The 15,723-nt window shown below is 43.3% G+C and overlaps 1 protein-coding gene across 1 annotated transcript in view; it reads left to right on the top strand.

Moving 5' to 3' along the window:
• Nucleotides 1-7,780, top strand: part of LOC111968659 (protein kinase C eta type) — a 28,778-nt gene extending 20,998 nt beyond the window's left edge. Inside the window, exons 8-12 of the mRNA XM_023994426.2 lie at nt 1,631-1,765; nt 1,866-2,039; nt 3,213-3,367; nt 6,705-6,843; nt 7,523-7,780. Coding sequence (XP_023850194.2) covers nt 1,631-1,765; nt 1,866-2,039; nt 3,213-3,367; nt 6,705-6,843; nt 7,523-7,765 — 846 coding nt within the window. The 3' untranslated portion in view covers nt 7,766-7,780. The remainder of the gene's footprint in view (nt 1-1,630; nt 1,766-1,865; nt 2,040-3,212; nt 3,368-6,704; nt 6,844-7,522) is intronic.
• Nucleotides 7,781-15,723: the final 7,943 nt, after the last annotated feature.

Raw genomic sequence — 15,723 nt, 5'->3', positions numbered from 1 at the left:
CAAAGCATGTAAAGGTCTGTAATTTTTATCATAGGTACACTTCAACTGTGAGAGACGGAATCGAAAACAAAAATCCAGAAAATCACATTGTATGATTTTTAAGTAATTAATTAGCATTTTATTGCATGACATAAGTATGTGATACATCAGAAAAGCAGAACTTAATATTTGGTACAGAAACCTTTGTTTGCAATTACAGAGATCATATGTTTCCTGTAGTTCTTGACCAGGTTTGCACACACTGCAGCAGGGATTTTGGCCCACTCCTCCATACAGACCTTCTCCAGATCCTTCAGGTTTCGGGGCTGTCGCTGGGCAATACGGACTTTCAGCTCCCTCCAAAGATTTTCTATTGGGTTCAGGTCTGGAGCTGTCTCTTATACACATCTAGATGTGTATAAGAGACAGGTTCAGGTCTGGAGACTGGCTAGGCCACTCCAGGACCTTGAGATGCTTCTTACGGAGCCACTCCTTAGTTTCCCTGGCTGTGTGTTTCGGGTCGTTGTCATGCTGGAAGACCCAGCCACTGTCTCTTATACACATCTAGATGTGTATAAGAGACAGGCTCAATACGGTGCAGTCGTCCTGTCCCCTTTGCAGAGAATCATCCCCAAAGAATGATGTTTCCATCTCCATGCTTCACGGTTGGGATGGTGTTCTTGGGGTTGTACTCATCCTTCTTCTTCCTCCAAACACGGCGAGTGGAGTTTAGACCAAAAAGCTCTATTTTTGTCTCATCAGACCACATGACCTTCTCCCATTCCTCCTCTGGATCATCCAGATGGTCATTGGCAAACTTCAGACGGGCCTGGACATGCGCTGGCTTGAGCAGGGGGACCTTGCGTGCGCTGCAGGATTTTAATCCATGACGGCGTAGTGTGTTACTAATGGTTTTCTTTGAGACTGTAGTCCCAGCTCTCTTCAGGTCATTGACCAGGTCCTGCCGTGTAGTTCTGGGCTGATCCCTCACCTTCCTCATGATCATTGATGCCCCACGAGGTGAGATTTTGCATGGAGCCCCAGACCGAGGGTGATTGACCGTCATCTTGAACTTCTTCCATTTTCTAATAATTGCGCCAACAGTAGTTGCCTTCTCACCAAGCTGCTTGCCTATTGTCCTGTAGCCCATCCCAGCCTTGTGCAGGTCTACAATTTTATCCCTGATGTCCTTACACAGCTCTCTGGTCTTGGCCATTGTGGAGAGGTTGGAGTCTGTTTGATTGAGTGTGTGGACAGGTGTCTTTTATACAGGTAACGAGTTCAAACAGGTGCAGTTAATACAGGTAATGAGTGGAGAACAGGAGGGCTTCTTAAAGAAAAACTAACAGGTCTGTGAGAGCCGGAATTCTTACTGGTTGGTAGGTGATCAAATACTTATGTCATGCAATAAAATGCAAATTAATTACTTAAAAATCATACAATGTGATTTTCTGGATTTTTGTTTTAGATTCCGTCTCTCACAGTTGAAGTGTACCTATGATAAAATTTACAGACCTCTACATGCTTTGTAAGTAGGAAAACCTGCAAAATCGGCAGTGTATCAAATACTTGTTCTCCCCACTGTACATACATACATACATACCAATATGAACATACTCAGTAGTTAAATGCTCATCCTGTTGTTCCCCAGTCCACTGGAGTGCAGGGCCAGGAGCGGGCCCTCAGTGTGAGGAGAGAGAGTGAAACCCCTCAGCAGCAGACCAGACAGCTGGGCATCTCTGACTTCACCTTCCTACAGGTGCTGGGGAAGGGCAGCTTCGGCAAGGTGAGACAACCACCATAGAGCAATACCACCATGGACTGTGTGATGGTCTAGAGTTGGGTACCAGTAATTAACGTCTGTGTGCTGTGTGTTCCTATTTCAGGTGATGCTGGCTCGGTTGAACAGCGGTGAGCGGGTGTTTGCAGTGAAGGTGCTGAAGAAGGACATAATTCTGCAGGACGATGATGTTGAGTGCACCATGACAGAGAAGAGAGTGCTGTCACTGGCCAGCTGCCACCCGTACCTCACTCAGCTCTACTGCTGCTTTCAGACACCGGTAAGAGTCTCTCACTCACTCACGCACGCACGCACGCACTGGCAAGTCTGTAGCTGTAATGCCTAGAGTGTCCTGTTGAGGGCAGCAGTGCCCTGACGTTATCTGAGTGGGAATGCAGCACAGTGTGAATGACCCTCTGCATGACAGAGCTATTCTCCCACCCAGTAGCCTAATCTGCTTTAGCTGTTTGAACCCTCGCTGGCCTACTTCACTTTGGATCAAAATAGAGCAGCGTTGAGTGATGGATCCATGATACAGCCCATTCCCTTCCTCTGTTACTAAAAGTTAACTACCTTTACTCCTTCCTATACCCCTGCTCCCTGTTCCTCAGGCTACCACTTCATATCACACCCCTTGTGTTTGATTAGCCCACCATAAGCTCATTTTGCCCTGGCTCCTATACACAGCTTTCTTATTCTTAACTGCCCCTAGACCCCATCTATCTTAACTTAATAGTTTGCTGTCTTTTTCCTTTGTTATTAGAGGGGGTAAATTGACTTGCTTCAGGTCTAATTGCACCTGCACTCTCACAGAGCCTTTCCACACCATTCATAACCACGACTCTAATGCAGTTGTGTTACTAGTTAATATCTTATAAGCTATAAAAAATGTCGCTTATAGTTTATTTGCCGTTAGTCACCACCTCTAGATAAAATAATTTTTTCTGGGTGTGCGCCAGCTCATGTTTTTTATTCGGCTTGATAATATCTTACCAATGACATGAAGTCAATGTAAGACATGTTTAGGAGATGATCATAGTAAGGTCAATCGAAACTCTATAGACTCTCTACTTAGCTAGTGTTCACAGGGTCTGTTCTACCATGTGCTGGCTAGTCATGTCTGGGACATTTATGACCCAGACAGTACTGCACTTCGTGTTCCACAGGGAAGTGTTTTTTCCTGCTCCCATGTTCTGGAACATGCGGGTGTCTAACTTGTAATGAGAAAAAAGGATGTATGTATTTGCACAGTGTATTTTCTCATTAGTATCATGGAGTTGTGGCTCTGCAGTGATTGCTGCATGAATCTGCTATATGGGCTCATGAAATGTATGAGTATTAGACACCATTACCTCCTTGACACGAGGAATTGGTATGTCCTCGAGCTGTTGTGGAGGTAGTGGGGTTTCATTGTTGTGTATTTGAGAAAGGAGCCATTGTCCCTGTGTTCCAGGACCGCCTGTTCTTTGTGATGGAGTTTGTCAATGGGGGCGACCTCATGTTCCACATCCAGAAGTCCAGAAAGTTTGAGGAGTGCCGCGCTCGCTTCTACACCGCCGAGATCACCTCTGCACTTATGTTCCTGCACAGCAAGGGCATCGTCTACAGGTCTGACACACAATCACATGCTCTTATATAGAGACCGCTAACATTTAGTTGGAGTGATGCCAAGGTGGCCTTTGACTGGTTCTAATCCATCTCGTCTTTTTACGGGGCTGTTGTCAACTTACAGTGATGGCCAACACAAAGGTCTCTGTCAAGCCTCATGTTGATAAAGGTGGCAGCATCATGTGAGCGGCTACGCTAAATGTTGAGTTTATATTTAGATAGCCCTCCGTGTCAGCGCCACATAGCATGACTGCTAGCTTCACGTGACGAGCTAATGTCCTTTCCTGGAAATAGCCTAACGCTAGTACTCCAGGTCTTGCTCTATAACAGTACTAAAGACCTTGTGCTGACTTCTCAGCTCATGGCCCCAGATGTAGCCCAAGTGTATTATGTAAAGTAATGTCTTTATCGTGTCTCAACTATCTCTTCCTTGTGCTCTTTCACCCTGAGGTAAAAGGTTGATAATATTAGCCCATCAGGGGCAATACAATTTTAATAATTGTTTTTGCAAAAGTGCTTTAACCTCGATTTTGGTCCATTAATATAGTCTTGAATCGAAGGCCAGAGCTAATAGTACCTGATGTCAACATGTTACAGACCACCAGCTTACCCTTTTGGAGAACACATTAGTTTTAGCGTTTGTCTCGAATGTATTATGACTAGATCGTAATCTCTTTATGTTTGCTGACTGTGCTGTTAGTCATTCTCACGTTTGAAGACCAAAACCGCACACAAACTACCCAGCAAGCACATTTGGTTCCTTGGAAGTTGAGGGAACGTACGTTTTTGGTTCTGGGAACTAAGCCATAAGTTTCCTGACCGCTTAAAAAACATTCAGTTTTACCGTTCTGAGAACGTACGTGAAAATGTAGCTTGTTCTGGGATCATACGTACAGGAGATTCTGAGAACGTTTTACTATTGTTCCCTAAATGTTTTCCTGGGAGGTTTTATTAACATCCTGAGAACGGAAATTCTAGATTAACTTTCACTGAATGTTTCAGTAAGACTATAACACTGCTAGCTCAGGTTAACTGTTTTGCACTCCAAGCACAGATAGGACACATGGAAATGAATTAGCTTAGGCAATTATCATGTAGACACATTTTTTTGTTATTGTGGCAAGGCATCAGTGAGATTCTAACCTATGATCTTCTGTTATGCTGAACTATTGAAATTCCCCCAGGAGACTGTTGTTTCTTAACGTTCTCTTAACTATTTGAGAACATTCACCATATCAAATCAGTTGGAGAACGTTCATAAAACATTGCCAAAACTGTAACTAAATGTAACCATGTTTTGAACTTTTAGGAAATGTAATGAAGTACCAAGAAAATGACGTTATTTTGTCAAGTTCCTTAAATGTGCAGAGAATGTTCCAAAGCCAATCAACTGTTCTGCTCCATTCCCAGAGAGTTGTGGGAAGATAGAATAACCATAGGACAACTACGCTCTAAGAAACATATGGTTCTCAGAACATTATGTGCTAGCTGGGTAACCATTAATATGTAAAACGTCTGGGTGTACATCACTAACTCCTCCCTCTCCTAGAACTTCCCCCTCACAGTATTCTAGTGAAGCACTTTGTTCCTCTTCGGCTGCAGCTGTTTCACAATCACCAGTTGTAGATGTGATTCTCAGCAAATCAGGATGACTGTTTGTCCCCAAGGTCATGACCACACCTTCACTATGACCTACATCTCACAGACAAAGGTCTAATGTATATTGTCTATGTTAATTCCCTACCCACCCAGCCATGCCTCACAGGAAGTGATGAAGAGGAAGTGAGTGGGTGAGATAGAGACTGCAGTTGGCTTGGAGATAAACACTGAGATAAACCAGAGGACAGGAAGCAGGCAAGGTTTGTGATTAAGTAGAGGGTCACTCTGAGTAGAACAGTGCTTCATTAGACTCAAGCCTAAAAAAAACACCTGGCTCCCTCAACAGGCAGCTAGCTATCTGTTGTTTCTATGGAAAACTAACTCTTGTGGGACTGCTTGTCGGTGTTGATGTTGTACTGAAGCTTCATGATGCCCTATGACCCTCAAACTCAATTCTGGACCTTAAAGCCAGTTCCACTGCATCTTTTCATTGTTCCCCTCTAATCAGGGACTGATTTAGACCTCGGGACACCAGGTGTGTACAATTCATTTTCAGGTAGAACAGAAAACCACTATGCTCCGGACCTCGTAGGGTAAGAGTTGAATACCCCTGCCCTATAACATGTAGTGAAATGAATACTCCTGGGTTGAATTCACACGACATTAGTGTTTGGTTGAAAAGAGAGCTGCCCTCACTTGGCCTGTGTTGTTTGTTTTGCCGTAAGCCAAAGGCACCATGAGGAAGTGAGTCAGTATTACACAATGAGTTTACGGTCAGTCAGGACAAACCAGCTTAAACCAACCACACTCTCCTTCCAGTAGTGTGTGTGTGCGTGCGTGGCTTAACCTGTAACACTGTCTTTATCTCTTTCTCTCCCTCTCTCTCATACACTTAATGTTTTGTCAGATCATTACCTCACCTTTACCTGCTCACTCAGCTATGCCTGTCGATCACCTTGGTGACATGACATCACTGCTGTGTCACCTGATCTCAGATTAATGCTATCGGCTTGGTTAATCTGTTTTTCAGACTGCCAAGGCTCCAAAGGCCTCAGTGGGGGGGAGGAGGAGGAGGGGCAGCCATTAGAGACAGAGACACAAGACAATTTAGTGTGACTGGGGAAGATTTATTCTGTAGGAAATTACTTATTACTCTGCTCTGCTCCTACCTTATAGTTTCTCCTAATAAAAGTATTGCTAATAAGTAGTGCTAATTCAAAGACGCTAGACAACCTTCAAAGATACTAGAGCGACGAGCACAACGCCAAAACATTTTGTTAATGTCTATGTTTGAAGTCTTCCATTCATTTCCCATTTTGACAGGTCAATATTGACACTGCAGCACACACCCCCAGCCGCATTATGCTCTGTCATGAATGTGACAGACTTCTCTCTGCTGCCAGTACTGTAGCTCTCTGTTCAGCTCTATTCTCCATGTCTCCTGGTCCTACAGGTGGTCACTGTCCTCATGTGGCCTATACTCACCACACTCTTTCACCGCACCGACTTACTTTTAGCAACAACTCAACGGGGTTGGCATGGGACAGTTTAGCAGTCACAAAATGTAATAAAGCAGTATTTGCTGACTCGCTGATAATGGGGAACATACTAGAAGTGAAATAGTTGCCCCAAAAAAATGTAAAGTACAGATTTATGGGTTTACCTGTGGCGTCACAGGTCAGGAGATGTCTGTAATGAGGTATTTGTGTGTGAATGTTTGTGCTGTTGTGTTTTCCAGGGATCTGAAGCTGGACAATGTGCTCCTTGATAAGGACGGACATTGTAAGCTGGCTGATTTCGGCATGTGCAAGGAGGGCATGTTTGAAGGTGTGGCCACAGGCACCTTCTGCGGGACTCCTGACTACATCGCCCCAGAGGTCAGTTTACCCCCTCCACTCATACACCCCTTCCTCTGCACTAAGATGCCATTCTTTACCCCAATGGTAATCATGAAGCATCAGTTTCCCATAAATCTGTCTAAGGTCATTAGAGTTCACATTCTTTATAGGAGCCAGCCCCACTACATCACCCCACCACTCTGAATACCGACACTGTGACCACTGGTCCTCTAGTCCAGCCTCTCTGGTGGTTAGCAGTTAGGTAACACACCTGTGTTGGATTGGCCACCTACCACCGTTTCAGTTCTGTCAGGAGAGCCCCATCTGCCTCTCACAGGCTCTGTTTGCCAACATTTTTAAAATCCCCACCACCAAATGTACCAAGAGAGGGGTCCTTTGTGAATATGAATGTGTGTATTGGAATGTGCATGGGTTTGTACGGGAAGCATATAGTTCCATTTTTATGACTGAAGGACACAAGTTTGGATTTATGAAGGGCTTCATTGCCATCCCCAACACTCAGTCCTCAGTGTATCCCAATGAAGAGCAGCTAAACCCAGTGACCGGTCTTGGCTTAGTGGTTTCTGATGTTACCTTCTGTAATATTCCAGTACAGAAATTCCAGGCGATGAAGTACAGTACAGGTTCTTTGCTGTGGTGTGTAATGTGGTTTGATGTGATGTGGTTTGATGTGATGTGCTGTGCTGTGGGTACCCAGATCCTCCAGGAGATGCTGTACGGGCCGTCTGTGGACTGGTGGTCTCTCGGCGTGCTGCTCTACGAGATGCTGTCTGGCCACGCCCCCTTTGAGGCGGAGAACGAGGACGACCTGTTTGAGTCCATCCTGAATGAGGAGATCAGCTATGCATCCTGGCTGAGTGCTGAGGCAGTCAATATCCTGAAAGCTGTAAGTCTATCCTCAATGCGGAGCTCATCAATCTTTCCTAATGACCACAGTTAATCATGTCAATAACAGTCAATGTCGTTCATGTTACAGAGGCCTTTATAGTGTTTATGTCAGAGAATGTACAGGTGACTGCCAAAATAAAGGAAACCCTTGAGTAAATGAAGGACACAAAGTATATTGAAAGCACGTACTTTCATCCACACAGGCGTGGTTTTCTGAGTTAATTTAATGAGCTACAGTTGAAGTCGGAAGTTTACATACACTTAGGTTGGAGTCATTAAAACTCGTTTTTCAACCACTCCACTAATTTCTTGTTAACAAACTATAGTTTTGGCAAGTCGGTTAGCGTATTTACTTTGTGCATGACACAAGTAATTTTTCCAACAATTGTTTACAGACAGACTATTTCACTTATAATTCACTGTATCACAATTCCAGTGGGTCAGAAGTGTACATACACTAAGTTGACTGTGCATTTAAACAGCTTGGAAAATTACAGAAAATTATGTCATGGTTTTAGAAGGTTCTGATAGGCTAATTGACATAATTTGAGTCAATTGGAGGTGTACCTGTGGATGTGTTTCAAGGCCTACCTTCAAACTGAGTGCCACTTTCCTTGACATCATGCCAAAATCAAAGGAAATCAGCCAAGACCTCAGAAACAAAATTGTAGACCTCCACAAGTCTGGTTCATCCTTGGGAACAATTTCCAAACGCCTGAAGTTACCACGTTCATCTGTACAAACAATAGTACACAAGTATAAACACCATGGGACCACACAGCCGTCATACCGCTCAGGAAGGAGACGCGTTCTGTCTCCTAGAGATGAACGTACTTTGGTGCGAAAAGTGCAAATCAATCCGTGAACAACAGCAAAGGACCTTGTGAAGATGCTAGAGGAAACAGGTAGAAAAGTATCTATATCCACAGTAAAACGAGTCCTATATCGACATAACCTGAAAGGCCGCTCAGCAAGGAAGAAGCCACTGCTCCAAAACCGCCATAAAAAAGCCAGAATATGGTTTGCAACTGCACATGGGGACAAATATTGTACTTTTTGGAGAAATGTCCTCTGGTCTGATGAAACAAAAATAGAACTGTTTGACCATAATGACCATCGTTATGTTTGGAGGAAAAAGGGGGAGGCTTGCAAGCCCGAAGAACACCATCCCATCCGTGAAGCACGGGGGTGGCAGCATCATGTTGTGGGGGTGCTTTGCTGCAGGAGGGACTGGTGCACTTCACAAAATAGATGGCGTCATGAGGGAGGAAAATTATGGGGATATGTTGAAGCAACATCTCAAGACATCAGTCAGGAAGTTAAAGCTTGGTTGCAAATGGGTCTTCCAAATGGACAATGACCCCAAGCATACTTCCAAAGTTGTGGCAAAATGGCTTAAGGACAACAAAGTCAAGGTATTGGAGTGGCCATCACAAAGCCCTGACCTCAATCCTATAGGAAATGTGTGGGCAGAACTGAAAAAACTTGTGCGAGCAAGGAGGCCTACAAATCTGACTCAGTTATACCAGCTCTGTCAGGAGGAATGGGCCAAAATTCACCCAATTTATTGTGGGAAGTTTGTGGAAGGCTACCCGAAACGTTTGACCCAAGTTAAACAATTTAAAGGCAATGCTACCAAATACTAATTGAGTGTATGTAAACTTCTGACCCACTGGGAATGTGATGAAAGAAATAAAAGCTGAAATAAATCATTCTCTCTACTAAGACATGGAATTTTTAATAGAATTAAATGTCAGGAATTGTGAAAAACGGAGTTTAAATGTATTTGACTAAGGTGTATGTAAACTTCCGACTTCAACTGTATGTAAATGTTATATATATATATTATAATTTTTTCTTCATAATTTCACAAAAAAAAAAAAACTGTTGCTTTGTCATTATGGGGTATTGTGTGTAGATTGATGAGGGGGAAAACATTTTTTAAATACATTTTATAATACGGTTGAAACGTAGCTAAATGTGGAAAAAGTCAAAGGGTCTGAATTCTTTCCAAATGCACTGTATGCCAAGGTGCATTGAAGCTGTTCCGGCGGCACGTGGTGGCCCAACGCCCTATTAAGGCACTTTATGTTGGTGTTTCGTTTATTTTGGCAGTTACCTGTATGTCAGAGTACATTTTGTCTCTGAACCAAAGTGCAAGGAAATCAATATCTTCACAGGTGTATATTTAGAGCTTCGTGAGAAAAACCAATAAGTACAATTAGCCTACCAGTCAGCTGTTTGCATAATAGGATACCAACATTATAGACTGCCATTTTTAAGTAGCAACACTTCCATACAAACGTAACTGGCACCCAGACATCTGTGGCCAACAATGTATGCCACTAGTGCTATATAAACAGGTAGAGAATGCATATAAGCCCCAGTGGTGTAAACTACTTAAGTAGTACGGTATTTTATTTAAGTTGTTTTAGAGCGGTTAGACAGGGCAGAGGTTTGGGGATAGTTTTAGGTCAGTGCAGCGCTGTAGCTATGTGTATAACAGATCACCTGGGTCTTAGTGTATGACAAGCCTCACACACAGTGCTCCCTCACTCAGCCAGCTGTTGTGTTGGCCCTGTCCTCTTACCTAACTATATTAAGGCACAGTCTGCTGCTCCGCTGCTGCTGCTCTGGCTATAAATACCCCCCCCCCCCCCCCCCCCCCCCCCCACTCAGAGAGCACATTGTTTGGTGTTTGACAGTTGAGATGCTGAGGTGGACATTTTCCCACCTCATATTTGACTCTCAAATAAGAGCAGGGTAAATGTATTTTGGTGTCTTGTTGCTTTGCATTAGAGGTCTTCTCGGATCCCAAAATTGAGATCCGAATTGGATCTGTTAAATTCCTTGGATCCGAGGTGGATCCGAGGTGGACCAGATCTGACCCAAAACATGTCTGAGCTGAGAGAGAATTGCATCCACCCGTCTGTAAAAAACAATATGCAGCTTTATTGCCGCGCCAACCAGCAAAAAATTGGACATGCCTGATAGTGAACTTTAATGTGCATTTTCAGTTGTATCTAAAATAATTGCAGTTTGGTATTTTCACAATGATATCCCTATAGTTAGACGGAGAACATTATGAGGTTTTCATAAATGTTTTCCTTATTTGTGTTGACCAAATATTTGAGAAGGATGATTTTATATGTGATGATCATTGCGTGCCAGACAAAGCAGCGAATAGTTCACTTTTGCCTGTAACCTAATATTATGTAGGCCTTTTCTTTTACTGAGCAACATTACAATCTAGCATATTTAACTATTTGATCAACATTGATTTAGATGAAAGTTAGGCCTGTTTGACCAGCAAGCTTCAAATTCGAAATACATTTTGAATAGGCTACGGAAGGATGGAGTCTCCCATCTGCATTCCCGTGTAATTTCCAAGAATTAGGATCTGTAGGTCTTGGTTAGTATTCCCGCTATGACAACGCTATTTTTGGATTGGAGAGAAGAGTAGAGGATCAAAGGAAATGGGTCAGTCAGTTCATGATGATTCAGAGAGAAATGCACTATGTAATTCTGTCCTCCTCAACCGACCACAAAGTTGAAATTGGGCAATCCTATTTGAGACGCCTTGTGAGTTCTGTGTGGTAAGACATATTTTAGTAGGCTTTCTTTAACTCGGGTCTAACTCATTATATTAGCCTATTATACTCATTATATTTGTTCTAAATGAAATGTAGATACAGTATGTCCTTTAGGCCTACAGAATTAGCCTATACAGCCTGAGATTGGTTTGGATGCGGATTTGATAGAAAAGTCATCCACGCTACGGCTGTGTAGTCCTACCGTCTGGAGAGTTAATAAAATATTAATTATTGAAGAGACAAATTGTCCTGATTTCTTATACCTATCCATGCCATACACAATCATTAAATCGGCATCCCTTCAGTATTAGGCAACTATGTTTTCTGCAGCTAAACCTATGGCAATCAGTCTACCACACACACACACAACATGAGCAAATCAAATTGTATTTGTCACATGCGTCGAATACAGCAGGTGTAGACCTTACTGTGAAATGCTTACTTAAAAGCTTTTAACCAACAGCGCAGTTCAAGAAATAGAGTTAATACAATATTTACTAAATAAAGTAAAAATAAAAAGTAACACAGTAGAATTACATAACAATAACGACGCTATATACACGGGGTACCGGTACTGAGTAAATATGGGGGGGTACAGGTTAGTCAAGGTAATTTGTACGTGTAGGTAGGGGTAAAGTAACTATTCATTGATGATAAATAGCGAGTAGCAGCAGTGTAAAAACAAAGGTGGGGTGGGGGTGTCAATGTAAATAGTCCGGGTGTCCATTTGATTAATTGTTCAGCAGTCTTATAGCTTTGGGGTAGAAGCTGTTAAGGAGCCTTTTGGACCTAGACTTGGCGCTCCGGTACCGCTTGCCGTGCTCGCCTATGAATCCTAACAAGGCACCCCAACCTTCTCCCTCAGTATCTCCACCTTTTCTTCACGCGAATGACAGGGATGTGGACCTGTTCTCCGGAAAGCAATATATCCTTTGGACTCATTAAAGAAAATCTTTGTCCAGTTCGAGGTGAGTAATCGCTGTTCAGATGTCCAGAAGCCCTTTTTGGTCATAAGAGACGGTAGCAGCAACTTTATGTACATAACATGTTACAAACAAAGCAAAAAAAGAACAAAATAGCACAGTTGGTTAGGAGCCTGTAAAACGGCAGCCATCCTGTCCGGCGCCATTAACTTGGTCCAAAATGTTCTTTATTAAAGACGATCAGAAAGAATGTATCGGTAACTTTGCATTATAGAATAACTTATTTATTTTAGATGAAAGCCACAACTAGCACATGAATGAGTAGCTCGTCTTTGCTGACAAATATCACACTTGACTTGAGTCATATCACACTTGACTTGAGTCATTCAACATTAGTTAACAAACTGTTATTTTAAACAAAGAAAATACTCAAATAAATTAGCTAGCCTACATAACTAGTCAATTGAATATAAATTAAATAGCTCAGGTCTTGAAAATATGGGTGACCGTCTTTTCCCCTCCATATTCACAATGTGCATAGATGAGGCCCATACAGAGGATTTCCCTCCTTGTACTCTTTTTCATTCAGTTTCATCTTCACATCAGTAAAGAATGTCTCAATGTTTCATTAACTCACTTTATATAGACGGGCTATCACTCTTTCCCGCTGCCTCGTCGTCCTCCTCTCCTACAACAAGTAGCCTATTTTACCCCACGTCACTGACATACAGTGGCTCGTTTTCATAAAGTGAATATGCAGTTTTGTTGCAATATTATATTGACACATTTGGTTTGATGAAAGAGGTAGTCCTTTGAGAGAATAAAATGTAAATGTGTGAAATTTGTGTTGATGTTGTTTAGGAAGTTAGGAACTCTTCAAATATAATACCGACCTCAGATCCCGGGTCACTGAGCGGGATCCGGCCCGGGATCTGAGGGTTAACTACAAAATGTCGGGCCGGATCCGGGTCAGATATCGGGTTCGGGTAGATCCGTGAAGACCTACTTTGTATGTCTCTCTATTTGATATAATATGGCTTTTTCCCTGCATGGTGTCTCTATGCAGAGTGGATGGATCGCACAGCCCCGGTAGAGCTAGTGGAAAATATGATAGACTCATAGGATTGCCAAATTTCAACTTTGTGGTCAGTTGAGGAGGACAGAATTACATAGTGCATTTCTCTCTGGCTCATCATGAACTGACTGACCCATTTCCTTTGATCCTCTACTCTTCTTTCCAATGCTCTCCTAGCCTCTGCTTGTCTCCTCCTTTCTCTACATCTTCTCTCTTCTCCTCTTTCACTGTGAGCTGCTTTGTTCAGGTGGAAAAAAACAAGATGGCACTGGGGTGATTAAGAGTGTTACTTTGATTAGATATTGCTTTAATTTTGGTCTAGTCTCTGTTTGTTAACTGTGTTTGGGTCTGGTGTGACAAGACCTATTAATGTTAGGGTGGAATGAGGGTGAATCTGGTCTCATTCATCCTAGGGGAGAGAGAGGGCTGCTCATTAGTTTTGGCTGAGTGGGAAAGCCACTGCTAGCCCCAAGGTGTGTGTTCAGACTCCTCCGCTAACACAAGGCTGGCCAATATACATTCATTTGTTAGTCTGGAATCGCTCCTTTGGGAAATGTGTTTTTAATGTTGGTTTGTTGTGTTTTCTTTTACTGTTAATTCCCCTCAAATGCTCTTACACTCCAACTTCAGATGTTGGACGGAAGAATGTGATAGGTCCACGTCTTAAGTCCACGAAATGATTGCTTGGTTTTGTTGGCTCACATTTAAGATTAATAGAATTTGCAAAACACATTTGTGTCTTGCCAGATGCCAAGATGAGCTGGATAAGAAGGTGCTACTGGGCCTCTGTGTCGTCTGTGTCGTCTGTGTCGTCTGTGTGTGTGTGTGTGTGTGTGTGTGTGTGTGTGTGTGTGTGTGTGTGTGGTGTGTGTGTGTGTGTGTGTGTGTGTGTGTGTGTGTGTGTGTGTGTGTGTGTTGTCAGGGAGGTGGATGGGATGTTATTCAAGTTCGAACCAGAGCTGATGTAATTCTCAAAGTCTAATTATAAGCCACACTCAAATGATATATTCCACCCTTTCTTAACACACATTTATATAATTTTATTGTACTTTTATTCACTTCTCATATGCAGTTATATTTCTGTGCTCTTCACGTTCCTGACTAAGAACCTCCCGGCGTCTAGGCTGCGTGGCAGCGGAAGGTGGGGAGAACGCTGTGACTAGCCAACGTCTTCTTCACTGGAATCAACTGGGACAAGCTGAACTGCAGGGGGCAGGAGCCGCCCTTCAAACCCCCGCATCGTAGACACGCACACTGATACACAAACCCCGCATCGTAAGACACGCACACTGATACACAAACCCCGCATCGTATGACACACACACTGATACCAAACCCGCATCGTAGAACACACAACCTGATACAAAAACCCGCATCGTATGACACACACACCTGATACACAACCCGCATCGTAAGACAACACCCTGATACCAAACCGCATCGTAAGACACACACACACTGATACACAAACCCGCATCGTAAGACACCACACCTGACACAAACCCCGCATCAGTAAGACACACACACCTGATACACAAACCCCGCATCGTAAGACACACACACCTGATACACAAACCCCGCATCGTAAGACACACACACTGAACACAACGGCATGTAAGACACACACACTGATACACACAACGCCCCATCGTAAGACACACACACACCTGATGCACCTGACAAATTACACACACACTTGATACACGTGTTTGATGTCAATACAAACTGTTTACAGTAGCACTTCTGTTGAATTGTTAATACCTCCTTCTGTCTTATTGTACCATTTACAATGCACACCCAGTTTCCTCTCTTATCCATTGTATTATGGTAGGTAGTGGCCTGGGATATGAAGGTGGTATCTGTTGGCAGTTACCCCAAAATTCTTTATAGAACCTTCACTCATCTTTTGTGTTATTGTAACGTTACCTCCCATGCTGTCTATGCTCCAGAAAACTGCAGAGGACGGTGAACAACTTTGACCAGACTTCACCCAGGAGGAGCCACTGAGCCGCCATTGAGGATCTCCTTCCCTCTGTCAACCAGGACGAGTTTCCACAACTTCTCCTTCACCTCTCCTGAGCTGCTGGACGATTAGGAGGCCCTGTGTGACCCCCAGCACCTCAGACTTCTGCTCTACCAACTGAGGCCATACAGGATCCAATGTGTCTTGCTCTGGCTAGTTCACTGGAGCAGTTGACTGGTTGGCACTGCTTAGCTGTATCTCTAATTTTGAAAGGCAATTTAGACTCAGCCTCGTCATGTGGTATATGACTGTCCTGGTTCTCTGTAGAGAGGAGAGAGAGAGAGAGAGAGAGGAGAGAGAGAGAGAGAGAGAGAGAGAGAGAGAGAGAGAGAGAGAGAGAGAGAAGAGAGAAGGAGAGAGAGAGAGAGAGAGAGAGAGAGAGAGAGAGAGAGAGAG

This window comes from Salvelinus sp. IW2-2015, linkage group LG9 (genome assembly GCF_002910315.2).
Source record: "Salvelinus sp. IW2-2015 linkage group LG9, ASM291031v2, whole genome shotgun sequence".
In the NCBI taxonomy this organism is placed as follows: domain Eukaryota; kingdom Metazoa; phylum Chordata; class Actinopteri; order Salmoniformes; family Salmonidae; genus Salvelinus; species Salvelinus sp. IW2-2015.
This window is presented reverse-complemented; position numbering and strand designations above follow the sequence as displayed.